The 15,323-nt window shown below is 40.3% G+C and overlaps 1 protein-coding gene across 5 annotated transcripts in view; it reads right to left on the bottom strand.

Annotated features, from left to right (window-relative positions):
- qkia (QKI, KH domain containing, RNA binding a) overlaps nt 1–15,323 on the bottom strand; it is a 97,555-nt gene that overhangs the window by 45,990 nt on the left and 36,242 nt on the right. For all 5 annotated transcript variants that reach the window (XM_084742850.1, XM_084742853.1, XM_084742849.1 and 2 more), the window contains exon 3: nt 1,371–1,487. In XM_084742850.1, coding sequence (XP_084598976.1) covers nt 1,371–1,487 — 117 coding nt within the window. The remainder of the gene's footprint in view (nt 1–1,370; nt 1,488–15,323) is intronic.

Genomic DNA, 15,323 nt, shown 5'->3' with positions numbered 1-15,323 from the left:
ATCTTGTTCTGTGGTAATGAACACACTCCAAGGGAAATGAGAATAAGGGATAGAAATTAAAACACGAATGGAGAAGCCATTAACAAAAAAGATAGAAAGAAAGGGGGAAGAAAACCTTGGCCCTGTAGCAAACTGGAGCTTATAAGATTATGACTCAGCTGAAAATCTGTGTACATCAGTGTGTATGTTACGACGCACTGTGGACTGTGTGTGTGTGAAGAGAAGGTGATTCCCATATGAGGAGGAATGAAATGCACATATTACTGACTTATGTAAATGTATTGTAATATAGCACCACTGCCTGGCAAATCAGAGCAACTAGGATATGCGGACAAAAAGAGAAAAGAGGAAGATTTAAAAACAAAGATGCAACTACAAAAGGTGTCACCCAGTGACGAAAAACCCCAGAAAAACAGCCAAAAGCAGCCATTATAGCGTGGCTAAAACCCCTGGGTAAAACATGCTAAGATGCTTGAAATACCACAATTTTTAAAACTGTCAATTTGTCCTCACAGTAACTTCAAAGTACATCACCAAATCTGATCTGACACACTTTGGAAGCCCTCCGGGACGCATGTTAAGTTGCTGTAGGATTCAAAGTTTAGGCATTCATTGTTTTGTCATCAGGTTTGACTGAACAGTGAGGTTTATCAAAATTCCAAATGTAGGCAGCTGAAATGTGCTATGAGTCAACTCTGTAGGCTTAAAAGACATGCTACTGCAAGACTGACCTGATACTAGCGTGATACAGGACAACCAAACATGGTCTGATTTTCATCGGCAGTCTGTCCATCAGTCTGGATTTTCAAATGCTGTGACATGGCTGTTTAGGGCCAAAACATACTGTGAAAAATGTGCAGATGCACAATTTTCAGGTAAATATCACAACATGTTTTTGCATAAGTTCACCCCTTGGGTCATGGGATATATAGACACACAACATTAGCCTTTTATGTCTCCAACCTCCGCTCAGTAGGTCCAGAAATAGAGGCTGCCCCTGGCCTTAGCCGCCTGCTTTACTACTGCCGTCTGTACTTTCCACTGCACAGCAAACAGCCCGATCAGATGTCAGAATCCAGCCAGCAGGCATCCACTGAGCGTGTGTCTGCCTCATGTTTCTACAGGGCAAGTGGGATGTTTTTGTGTGACAGAAGTCCCAGTTAGTTTCATATTATTGTGTAATTTCTCAAGACAGAGCAGAAAGAAAAACAGTGAGCTTTAGTGTGTTGTGGTGCAGTAAAATAAATGTATGGATTACATAAAATTTCTTTTTGCTTGTGTGACTGGAATCTTACCTAATGAGTAACATTGTTATCAAGAGATAAAACACATTAAATACACTGGGCACACTGCCACGGTGATGAGCTTACCTTCTTCTTGTCTCTCATAGAGCTCTTGCCTCGCACCATGATTTTGCATCCCGTCTCTGCTTCCAACTGTTTGGCTGTGAGTCCCCGAGGGCCAAGGATTCTCCCCACAAAGTTATACTGCAGATACAGAGAGAGAAATAAACTGGTGAATATTGAGTGTGAGATTTACATTTCCTTTACATCAGGATGTCAGAAAGACTTAATAGGAAATACAATTATGGCCGCAAATTAATCAAAATACTAACAAAATCGCAATATGACCAAGTGCAATATCCAAAATCAGTGAAACAGCAATTTTTTGATAAGGAAAAATGTGAGACAAAACAGCATTATAATGAAGTACTGTGGTGCTGCAGAGATGTCCTGGCCTACAAATCTTGCTCTTCAGCTGTAAGAAAATGTGTTTATTTGGTACAGATCCCAACAAATGTCACATCATCATGATTTTAATCGTCTTTTAGTGACATAGAAAATTGTGAATAAAAAATTATAATTTCTACTCATTGTGAATCACACTGCAACTGCAACATCTGTCAAAACTACTTGACTACTGTAAAGGATTATGGACATTTACATTTCTTTTACATCAGGACATCAAAAAGGTTTAATAATAAATCAATAATCAAAATCTATCAATAACAAGTAAATTCAATTCAAACAGTCAAGTTGATCTTGAATTTGCTCAGCACAGAACAAGAGGCAGTATTATTTATACATGCACATACACAAAAACAAACAAGCATCAGGACAGATTTCATTTTCCATGAGCTTCTGGAGAGCATAGCATCAGCTTTGCTGGATATCACACCTCTGCTGTCACGACTACACACACTACACCAAATTTACTACACTTTCTGCCTTTCTAGGATAAAGAGAAGGGCTGCCCCTCAGCCATAGTTTCTCCGGCAACATTGTTAAATTAGCTACATTGCTTTTTTTCCTCCTCAACACAGTTGCAGCACAACCAGAGAGAAATTAGTGAAAATACAGAGGAAGAAGAGTGCTCAAATGTTCACAATGTCTTTTTTTCCCTTTAATTGAGAGGGGTGGGGGGTGGTTTAACTAATTTTGCAGATGAATGTTTTGCTACCTGGTTTGACTTCCAACCACATGCCACACTTGGGTTGGCTTCCCTCTACGTTATCACCCACACTACATGTCAAAATAGTCCTAAATAGAAAATTAACTACAGGGAATTAGACTGTGTGAGAATGGCGGGAAAGAAACGAGAAGAAAATGGAGCGGAAGAGGATGCTGAAGGGGGAGGTGAGTTGTGAGGTGAGGTAGTGTACTTGACACAATTTTCTTATCAAGGCTCCCTTTCACTGGTGTGTGGCTTTGGAGCTTTGTACCAAAAGGAAACGTATTTAACGACGTAATCCTCTCCACTTGAAACTGGCTTCCAACGGGATAAAGGGAAAATGTGTTGAAATAATCCAGCACAATTTTCAGCCAAAATAAAAACAGAAGGAAAGGAGGAGAGATGGAGAAAGGAGGGGGGCACAGTGACGCATACAAAGAGGTAAACAAACTGTGTTTAAACAGTGTGCACAGCAACTGGTGGAGAGCATGATGGGTAAGAGATCTCTGACACTATTAAAATGAAACAAAAATGTCCAAACCTGAAATATTCAAATGCACATCGGCACAGTGGAGAGCTTTCCTTGACAATGAGAAGCACAACTGTTACTCTCTTGAGCTGTTACAATGAGCCGTGACACTGCTGCATTAAATTCTTAAACGCAGTCACATCTGCTTATGCACTCCACCGCACCAATGCCTTAGCGAAATCCAAAAGGCCATCAGAGAAGTCACATTTAATTACAGAGGGATTACAAATTTAACGTGATGTTGGTGTATTCCCCCTGAACTACGTAAACAAACACTGGTGAGGACAGTCAAAACCTCCAGGATGTTGTTTTCTTCGTCCCCGTCACTGGGCTTGCCTGCAACTGTAGCCTGTCTGTCTCCGGCATGAGGACACACCCTGAGATGCTAAAGTCCCTGCGGATGATCGTAGCACGCAGCTACACAGGCTTTATGTTTCTCTGTCACAAGGCAACTGTCTGTTTGGTTAACTCGAATCAAGGAAACTGGTGCAGGGGCTATTTTGTGAGAGTGTATGCGCCTACTGAAGGATGTAGAGGCACCTGTCCTTGGAGGTCAGCCACCAACGATGCACGGTGGCCTGCTTCTGCCTCATACACACACAAACACACACAGCCTCAAGGAACACAGGAGAGAGCTGTCTGTCTGCATCACAGTACCCGCTGCAGACAAGGGTGAACCCCAAGCTCTGGGCATTAGGGTGCTGATGTGGTACTCCTACACATAAACAGACATAGCCTCTAACCTATTACACAGAAGCTACAGTGACAATGTCCTGGGTGTTGTTATACAGCCTAGCCTCCTAGTAACTGCAGTGCCATATTTGAAAAATGCTAGCTGTCATTTGGCACAAACGCAAACACAAATTGTACAACTACAAGGTTTAAAAACTTTCTATATTTATATGCAGGGTTGGAGAGTTATAGAACAGCATTACATATTCAAAATACAAGATATTAATTTAGTTTAGTTTATTAGGACCCCAATAGCGACAGCACAGCAGCAGCTAGTCTTCCTAGGGTCTATAAAAGCATTACACTGTGACAATGCACTACAATTTAAATCATTACAGTTAATGTTACAAAAGATACAAGACAAAGACTACAAACACACACAGAGCCAAGACATGCTCCTGACAATACAAAGTTCAACAGATGATATGAAATGACTGACTTAGTAGGTAGTATGCACTAGTTATCTGACTATAAGCATACTATATTTGTACCCACATAACATATCAATTAATGGAAACATTACATTTGTAATTCTGACATTAAAATGTGGGGCCATGTTAGTATTAACCAAACTCAGTAAAAAGGTGCTGTTTTAGTAATATTTTTAAATCAAACTTTCATTATTTTCTTGTGTGATATGTCTAGGAAGTAAATGCCATTCATGCACAGTGCAGTACATAACTGTTCACTTGCTTTTAGTAATATAAAATTTTCTGCTATAGCATGTCTGGTAGAATAGTTATGTCTTTACAAAATAAATGATGAATTCTTATACATAATAAACTGTACAAGTAACTGTACTCGGTTGCAGCTTAAATTTGTGGCACTCTGAATACAGTCACTGTCTTTAGTAACATATTACTTAAAGGGATTCCTTTCTATTTGTTTTTATTCATTCTAAAATTCAGATGGAGGCATGCATTTCTCAAAAACGGATTTTTAAGAAGTGCAACAATTTATTTGCACATATTGTACCTGCCACACACCACACAACCAGGACAGTGTGTGTAATCTAATGGAATACATTACAAATTTAATTTCATGGCATGTATTCAGTGATCTGTGCTGGAATACATTTTAAAAGTAACTCTCCCAACGCTGTTTAATATGTTTCCATGCAGATGTGTGACAGTTCTCACCAGCCTAACAGGCTACAATATCTTCCATCAGTCCAAATCCTGCCAGATTTACACACCATGAATATTAAATACATACAGAGGATGAATTACAGAGCAAGCTCTAGATGTCAAATAGACAAGGGAAAGAGGGGAAAAGTGCATCAGATTCAAAGTATGAGGCCAGTTGAGAAAATCCTGAAATAATACAGAAAGAGTATTTAATATTTTACTCTCTGCCTTTGCTTCACGTTGCTGCTAATACCAGCCTTTCTCCGACAGCGGAATCTGTTTCTCTGTGGACCTGAATATGTTGATGACAATTAGACCTGACAGTGACCAGGGCCTGATGGAGGAAAGCTAAGAGAAATAAAGAGAGAAAAGGTTAGAGAGATGATGAGTGGAAAGAGTCACGGACATCTTATTTTTCCAGTATTAAAGGGAGCTAGATGAGATGAGATGTGAGCAAGAACACTGCCACCACATCCTCACTGTTTTCTCACTCTAGATGTGGATCTGATGGGGCGCCCGGGGATAAAGGGTTAGGGCAGGCCGTTACATGCGTGTGGCTCAGATTTTATGGCCAACCCCCCTCCCTTTTTGGTGTATCAGTGTCAGATGTGTTTTAATGATGACAGGGGCATGTGCAGAGACTCACACAAACAGGGCGGAGGCACAGCAAAGAGCAGGCGTCATGTCTGGCCAAAGCAGTTACCGCAAGTTTAACTCACACACATCACTCGAGGAACATTTAAATGTTTAAATGTTTTTAGCTTCAAACATCTCACCACAAACTGGCAATATAACAAAATAACACTGCCTCGTCTTAATAAAACCTCACAATTAGAAGTGTAACTCTACTGTAAATAAAAATGCGGCCAAAAATCATTTCAGCGATGGAATAAAGCTAGGTGTTAATTGCAGTGGATGGCGGTCTCTGCTCTCTGGCTTCTTGCTCTGCACTGAGGGTTTGACATTCTTTTTGTGGATGTTGATATGTTGTTATAAAAGGCGACCTCCATTTTAAGCCACAGGAATGTAGAGACAATGGAAAAGCCAAGCGGGTGAGTTATCAGAAGGGTGCAGGGCCACTGAGCCTGCCAGGAACTCCACTCAGTAGAGCCAGAGGAGTAGGATGGATACAGTGCCCTCACTGCCAAATACACTATCCGCTCTTCACCTCCTCTTGCTAAACTATCTAGCCACCTCCGCACCTACTAAAAAAAGCTAGTTTTCATCCTCTATTTTACCGCTGCTACATCAACTCCACTGGCTCCCCAGACTGAGGTCTTTAAAAAAAAAAGTCTTGTCTGGGAAACACCGTGGCTTGTTGGCTGGATTTCCTAAAGCTCCACACCCTCTACGAGGCCTTGAAGCAGTCGCTAGTGACAGTGAAATTTAACAGGCTTTCAACAATAGATAATTAATACAAATTTAAAAAGTGTCCCCTCATGACTAGAAATAAAGCCATTGGCTATTTTGGGAATGAACAAAACAGTTACAAAAAAGTATATATATATATATATATATATATATATATATATAATCTTTCAGCTCTGTTGAATCACACACTACTCCCAGCACCCATCTGGTGAGCAGGATACATGCATAAACTGTGTCTTTTGCTGACTCGTAAACTCCCAGCAGTCTCTTTTTCTTTCTCTCTTATTTCTTCTCATTTACAGCATTAGAAGATTAGAGACACTGGGACTGTTTGGTGGACAAACTCTTTCCCTCCTCTGTTTCAGTCTCATTTTATCTCAGTTTTGTCCAAGTTTTTCAAACAAATACACAAGCACAGAGAAGCGCACACACTATATACAAACATAGCTTGTGTGCAAACATGGAAAGACAGACAGACAAGCACGCACACACTTACACATACACACAAAACCCCCTTCAGGACAAGGGCTTACACTGACATTAAAGGGCCTTTGTTTAGCCCCAGTTATCGCTACTCCACAGGCGGGTTATGTTGTGAGCATATCTACGTCTACACCGCTGTGTGTTTTATGAGCACGAATGTGTGTGTGAAACCACAATATGTGGAGTGAACTCTCGCAGACACCCTCGGCACCCAGAGCTGATTGTCACATGGGTTTGTGTGCATGTGCATTGTGGTTTGTTTTTTGTGTGACTGACTGAGAAACAACAGCAGTTCCACCAACAATGCTCAGAGAGGCAGAACAATTGTGCCTTTGACGGCGTTTGTTTGTGGTGGTGGGGAGACAGGAAATGAGATCATGCTGAGGGCTCTGACTGTGTGCGCGCGGAGCTTATCGAAAAGCGGGGCCAGGCCAGGAGGAGAATACCAATCACTTATTAGCTGGCCTCGTCAGGCTTATGGAAATGAGGAACTGTTCATTCATTGCAGTGTAATCAAAGCAAGGTGGAATCTGTGGTTACACCAGGCGCTGCCATCTCTGCCCTGCTTTCCATCTCTCCAGATCTTTTCTCTCTTGATTCCAACCCTCCCCTAATGTTGCAAAGTATCATTGTGAAACAGCTCATACCAAAGTCATGGTTAACCATTTATCACTGCAAAACTCCCCTTTCCTCATTCCTAAGATACCTTCCGTCTCATTTCACTTCAAGTTACAGTATTTAGAGGCTTCACGGAGGGCACAGAGCTGAACACTGCGATTGGTTGCCAAAACACCCTCCTTCTCTTTCCACAACTCCTCTTTTCAGTTTCTGGGAACTGAGCAGGCTTCCTTTTCCTTTTCATTGTAGTACACAGGATCCTGCCTTTCCTCTTCTGCATATCTGTCATCCTCCTGTAGGGCATGGGTCGCTCACAGCACAAATCAATGCTTCTCTCTAACTACACAGAACCTCACTAGTCACCAGCAGGCTACTGCTAAAATTGTTTAAATCAAACTTAAAATTAGCAAAACCATGCATTTTGAATCTTATTAATTTTGAATTACTGATTGTTAACATTTTCAACATCAGTTAAGGAAAATGCACAGAATTTGCATTTGAATATAATGTCACTGGGCTCAACACTAAGGATTGCCCACTTGCCCAGGGCCAGTAAATGTCAGGCTACAAAATCTGGCAACTCAATTGCCCAACCGTGCAAGTTGTTTAAAAAAAAATAAATAAATAATTAAACTATTCTGACAATCAATTAATCGTCAAGTAATTTTTCATGCAAAATGGCAATGACATCACCTTGGACTAGAATAGACATTTGTCACTATTTTCTGACATTTAATAGATGTTGCAGCCCTAGATTAAACATTACTAATTCAATAAATGCCATTGTTATTATTAAATAACCTTTTATAAAATGATTTGTACAGAAGCAAGTAAAAATTGACTTTGGAGAAGTAGATTTCTGACCCACTTGCCGGCCAAGTGAAAAAAAAAGAAAAACAGAAACATTAACCGTGAACCCTGATGCCATTTCAGTTTGTGGATTAATACTTTTTAAACATTTTGAGCACATTTTAACAACATCACTGTAATACTGTACCAATAACCATAGGTTTTGTTCACTGTAATCATGATATGAAATTTTCCCATCGTTTCATCTCACAACCAAGAGAATTATAAGCACACAGCAGCTCTACATGCAAATTCATACAGTAAAAGAGGACGGAGGGAAGGAAAGTGTAGTTGAGAGCAGACAGGTGCTTAACCTACAGCGGTTTGCATGCTTGATTTCCAGAAGGGACAGAGGAGGTGAGACTGGGGCAATGAAGGAGTGAAAATTAGACTTAGATTCCAGTGGTGACATTTTAGCCTCAAAGCCCTATAGACTTCAAAGCTCTCTATTCAGCACATCCAGCATTTAGCGCCTAATCCATGGCTCCTTTGATAATTCTGTTTGGGTTTATTTTGGGGTTGCAGGCAGGGTGGAAATACAGAGGAGGGAAGACGGAGAGATGGAAAGCGTAAAGATTGATGTCGGCTAGAAGTTTGGAAGACGTGAGTGAAGGAAGCAGAAAGCAAAGTTTGTGAACTTTCAGATAAGCGAGCAGCAGACAGAGAAAAAATAATAAGTAGGAAGATTCTAAGTAACATTCAGTCTCTCAATGTAGAAGATAGAAGACTGGCCTTTGACAGAGCTAAAAAAGCTGTGGAATAATGCTAGCCATGTGCTGCTATCTTATCTGTAGCCTCCTCATCCAGTGGAGGAAGGAAAACAGCATCTACTTTAGATTGGTCATGCCTGGCCAATAACAATTTTTTTTAATGAACTGTGTTCTGGCAAAGCACTGAAGTCACACTTACATCTGATCAGCCATCAGGAAATTTCACTCATGCGTCATCATCACTGTGTACTACATCAGCTGACTGGCAACCAACTGACTAGCAACAGCCAATCATATTTATACAACTTTGTGTTTGTTGAGGCAAATGTCTCTGCTTAAAAAAAAGTATTGACACAGATTCCAATTCAGTATGCTGGATCTGTGTATCATCTTTAATTGTACTGTTTATCATTCAACTGTAAAATAACTACAGTAGGATATTTTGCAGGAACCAGGTTTCCACCCAAAGTAACTTTTAGTCCCAGGTGCTACTTTTTAAGGAACTAAAAGGTTAATTCAACTAATTGTTGTTTGCTTTTCAGTGACACTCTAAAGACTCAAAGATTAGGCAAATTAGTCCATCATTATACAGCATGGCATTGGCACTATCATGTGCTTTCTTCTGTAACTCCATTAACTCCATGTTTATGAGTCAAAGCAAAATGACCAAAAAAAAAAAGAAAGAAAAAGAAAAACTGCTTTCCAGCTGCAGTTTTTTTGAAAAGAAATGGTGGCTGAAATAAAATACTGTGAGTATGCCATCAATCAGTGTTCCTGTACTTTTGGAGAAAACTACCCCCCCAAGCAGGGACATTTTGGGGGGTACAATAATGTCCCTGGAACTTAATTTAGACCCTGGTTGGAGTTCCTTCAAAGGTTGCTTGTCCCTGGGGAAAGTTCCTGCAGTGGAAACATAGCTAGTGTCACAGTTCTTTAAAGGATGATTCCATCTGTACTCTTTTTCAGTTTTTTCTCCTGTTTACATTCAGCTGTAAGCAAAAAGTGTTTACATTTGTTACAGCACTGAATCCCCCCCTTCCCTTGCCTCAACCTAAGGGGTTTATATGTAGCAATGTCATCATGCAGGAACCTACATCAGGTCATGTGGGAAAACACTTTTAGATGGGCCCGCCTTTTCATAACCCAATGGGAAGGACAGTAAAAAAAAAAATATTATATTAATTCTGTACTTCACATTATTATGTGATTATTTTTAAACTCAGAACACTGATAGTGATCTCAATAATTCTGTATCAGCAGGATCTAGTCTATGCACACAGAACCTGTATAAGGTGACACTGAGCAGCCCTTGATGCCTGTGTGGTGAACCTGTTTCCTTTGTCCTTCATTCTTTGTTTTCACCTCTCTGCCTCTCTGCTTAACAGCCGCAGAGACGAACATGCCAGCGAAGCACTAAACACTGCCCATTTACAGTAGTTGGTAATATGCAAGTAATCACTGGCATTAGTGTAGTTATAAATACACCATCTAACAGCTTACACTGTTGCCCTTCGTCATGTTAACCGACTACAACAAATAGAGTCCTCTGTTTAAATTATCATTGTAATTACCCTCCTCATCAAATAGCTAACTAGAAAACCATCCGTTCATCAAATTATCATCATCACGCATGGCTGGCTAGCTAGAGATATCAAAATCCTCCACTCTGCCGCTCTATCAGTGAGGTGAGGTGAGGTGTGGGGTGGTACATTTCCAGGACTGGTAATGACTTAAGGGGGTCAGAAGGATATCAGGAGCTGGCATGATAAGTGATGACACCCTCATGGGAACAAGCTTAATGACTTTCCCTGTGCAGGGAACTGGCTGGTTTGGTCCGGGCAATTTTACTGCAGTGAAACAGAAAGGTCCAGGACATCCTGTCTGCTCAAATCACCAGAGCCTCTTTTTATGGTATCTCAAATTTGTGCATTGCAGTTGAAGTGAAGCTTCAGTGAAGCAATTTTTTCACCCTCTCCAAAACCTGACATTGCTAACACACACGTATGCACACACAGATGTGGGATTCACTGAAAGGCAAACTAAAATTAATCTTTAGTCTGTTAGCACTGAAGTACACAAATATGCTCTTGAATTTTTACAGCATGAGTGTTAGTAATTCATGAATACTGATTTAATATTTAAGAAAATTATCTGATGTTAGTTTATAATACGAGCCTCAGCCTACCTACTCATACTTTCATCCTATATATTTGCGCCTAATTTCATTTCCTGTTGTAATTACCTGTGTTTATTCTGTAGAGCAGGGGTTTTCAAAGTCATAGACTGTGGGCCTCACTTCAGTTAAAGCTTGGGAAAAGGTGCTCCCCTTACTTTCTTAGTTTTGTTCAAATAAAATAATCATGTCCATGGGATCACAATTATGTTATTTAGTCCCACAGACACAACAACTGAGCCAAAATATCATAATATTGCTGTCTGACATAATATCAGACTGCAACAAATATATAAAAAAGGTCTGTCCAAAAGCATTAATTAGTTTCTGAAATGGGAAACCGTAAAATTCCCCAAACCGCTATACCTGTTTAACCAAATCATGCATATTTAGGCAACTCTATGTGATCTCCTTTTGATAACTAACGGAATATTTCTTTCATTTCCATTCACTAAGCCTCCCTTGAATTGCTTGTGCCTGCCTCCCACTTTGAAAACGTCTGCTGTAGAGTACTTTGTACTTAAAGCTACTCCAACGAGTTTTTAACTGGTTATGAAACAGTTTCAATTTATTACTGATGCCTCTATATGACCTATTTAAGCAAACTAGACCACGTGTGAGAAGATTGTCTACTTCTATATAGTCATTCTTAATGCCATCGGGTCAGATTCTCTGAAAAATCAGATGAAACTAATATATATTTATATTTTCCAACCCAAAGCTACAGTGACTAATACATTAGTCAGTAAAAAAGAAGCAGGAGGATATTTTTAATCATATCATTTTATTATTGACATTATATTTTGTGGTTATAGTGGTGGAAACAACTGTTTTTTGTCCACAGGGGCCTCTAAAATCAACAAACTACAAAACTTCCTTGTAGTACCATTAATTAACAATTTAAAGTTTATTTTAGTTTATTTTTGATGGACCTTTCTTATAGCTTTAATACACTGACAAACAACAAACAATACCAACCTCCTGTGTCAGTCAACTGAGCCCATAGAATCAATGCAAAGTCATTTGCAGTGTTCAATTAGATTAATTTGCCTTCAAAAGACAGACTAAAAACCAAAAAATGTCAAATTGCAGAGGGATCAAACATCTGCTCCTCTGAGGATCTTTATTTTGGAGAAGACAGGTGGAGCGGAAGAAGGGAAATTGAGGGTGAGGGGTGTTTAAAAGGATTCCATTACTGAAGTAAACAACCTAAAGTACCATGACAACCCGCCAAACACCAGAGAAACACTAATGCCACAGAAGCACCAAGAGCAGAGCTGTATTTCACAGCTGTTTGTACAGACCCATGTATATAACTGGTCACTCTCTTCTCTCAGGCCTTGCAAGCTGCAGAGAGGAGTTCAGTTCAGTTTAGCAGTTGCTCAACAGCTTACGTCTGACTGTGGGTCCCATTTCATAAAGTCAGCACAGTGAAGGTGTCTCTGTCCGTGTGTGTTTTCACTCCTGAGCATTTCTTACTACCCAGTGACCTGCCCACAACCCGCCTAACAGTTGGCAAATACAAATACACAGGGAATAAATTGGAGACAGAGACGAACTTAAAAGACATGTCACACATCCTATCAGATGCCTGAAGGTCAACGGAAATGACATGCTGAGCTGTCACTCAGCTGCCTATCAATGTGTGTGTGAGTGTGTGCTCGGGAGAAAAGCAGAGCCACAGATAGCATTTAATTGAAGGTTGAAGTTATCAGATAGCCTGCGACTCAGCTGTCAGTCAAGATGCAGTCACCACGGTGACGCTTCACAGCGCTCTGCACCACTGACGACATCAGGAAATGGCTGACTTTGAAGAACTGTGAGGGAGGGAGCGGGCAGACGGTGTGATAGAGATGCAGGTCTAACACACAAACACGTTTACAGACAGATGTGCGGTATGAGAGAAGCGCACACACACACACAGGCCAGAGGAGGGACACACTTAAGGGAATTAGAGTAGGAGCATGCTGGCAAGGCAAGTTATTTTGGTAGAATTGACATGCTGCACTGCATCCAGGCACCAGGACAATCTAATTATCTACTGGTGAAACGAGAGCAGGGACACGTAGGTGCGATGGAGAAAGCCCCAATCGAGCGAGAGTGGCCTCGGTGTAAGGATATGGTGGGTAAAGGTAAGTGGGAGTTATGTTTTTAAATCAAAGTGGAAACCCAGAGGAAGGCGGGTGGATGGCAGGTGTCCCAAAATGACAAGAGAAGTGCGGAAAGAAAGGGAAATAGTATGAATGATGACAAATCTTCCATGGCAGGTGAGATGATGCCAAGAACACAAAACAGAGACTTGGACCATCATTCCCTGCTTTCTTGGGAGAACCTAGAATTGCATCAGCGAGACACGCACACACAAAAGCACACACATATGCATGTGCCTTTTCGATGGGGGGAATCTGGGAAATCAGACGGAAATGTGAGAGGGGGGAAAATATTCCCCAGTCTAATAATCATCATTACAGTTTCCTCTCCTTTTAGCAGCGGGCAGATGGGGATAGGAAGTGACATTTTTCTTCCTCTCTTCCTTCTCAAACTGATCCTACATCATCTCCGCTCATAGCCCACCACTAAATGATTCCACTCTTTATCCTCCTTGAAAACACAGACTGAATACACAGATAGTGTGGCTCAGTTCTACGAGGAAGTCAGTTGAACACACAGTAACACTTTAACTGTCATTTTCTGCTGGTAAAATAATGAAATCTCAAATTTCATTCTCTCTCTTTCCACCCCAATAGCTTAAAATTGCAAAGGGCAGTGAGAGAAGCAATGAAAACAAAGGAAAGTCGGCAAAAGGACTGTGTCCAACTTATTACACTGGCAGCATTCAAATACTTCTGACTTTAAATCAGGGCAAAAGGTCAGTATAATATTATTAAATGTTCAAGTAACAGGATATAAGAGACGTTGTGCCCACATTTTATAGAGACATTCTCTGCAACATCTCAGATCAAGCTATTGCATTTGACAGGACGCAACATGCAAGACTCCAGCAGGAAGAGGAGAGGCTGACTGTCACTTCCTGTATAAATGCTGCCACATTTGATGAACTGTTTCCTAATTGGCAATTTTTTTATGTGAAGATATCAATCATATTATCACTGCTTTGTTGCTGCTGTTTAAATTCAATCAGATGCAAATTCAAAAAATACATAACAGAATTATACATGTAAATGTTTATAAAAAAAAAAACTATATATTGCTTCAGTTAATTTTGTCTTAGATTTTATCCCGAAGGGACCAAACTCTGTTGTGCATCTCTGTGTTGTATTATAATAATAATAATAAACTACCCTGATACCTTGAGGTAATTGCGGATGTAATGGCCAGTACTGCTGTGTTCTACACTGTGCCAACAAACATGTTTAAGTGTAACCAGTTTAACAGTTTTTTCACATAATCCCTGTATATTTTCAGAGAGTAGGAGAGGTAAGAATAGAAAAAATAATTCCATTTAGACCTGCTGCTGATTTCCCCTGGTTCCGATCATCACATCTATATATAACAAAGCTATCTGGCATTTTCCTGTTTTCCTGCAGACTTAATGACCACACTCGGTGGAGGGGGATGTGCATGTGTGTACTAAAATAGAGTGAAAAAATGCCCAAGTGAAGTAAGTTCCTTTTTTGCATCACCATGAATCTGTATTTGTCCCCACTTGCGTATCCTTGTGTGCAAGTTATTGTGTATATAAATCTGTGTCTGCTAAGGTCATCAGTGAGTCATCTCGGCCACCAGGGGGAAGCCTAATTAATTTAGTAGCATTCACGGCAGCTCGTAAACACAATACTGAGTTACAGCCCTGCTCTGTGTAGAGCAGCATAGCAAATCGAGCAATGGGAACACAGGGGTCATCTGAGGATGCCACACTTTTAAATAGTTTTTGTGTGTGAGAGAGTCTTTCCATTCATGTATTTACAGCCATAGGTGACAACCACTGCTCTGCACATTTTCACAGACCTCCCTCAATCTTCTATAAAATGTATATGGCCATTTAAAGGATTAGAGCAAAAGCCAAGCAAACAGCAAGCAGGCGCACACATGCACACACAACCACACACACAGACACAATACTGTGATTTCACTGGTAAAGGAAAAGCTTAACTACATGTGAAGGCTTTGGCCCTCTACTTTTAAAAAGCATGTTATACGGATAGTATGTAAGTTAAATGTAAGACCTTTTAATGCCACAGATTCCTTGGGTTACTTTTATTGCAAAATTGGCCTAAAATTTAACCATCAAATGTGAAAATATAGACAAATATATATCA

Source organism: Lutjanus erythropterus, chromosome 18 (genome assembly GCF_056507025.1).
Source record: "Lutjanus erythropterus isolate fLutEry1 chromosome 18, fLutEry1.hap2, whole genome shotgun sequence".
Classification (NCBI taxonomy): Eukaryota; Metazoa; Chordata; class Actinopteri; order Lutjaniformes; family Lutjanidae; genus Lutjanus; species Lutjanus erythropterus.
Note: the sequence above shows the minus strand (reverse complement) of the source record. Positions and strands in the feature narration are given on the sequence as shown.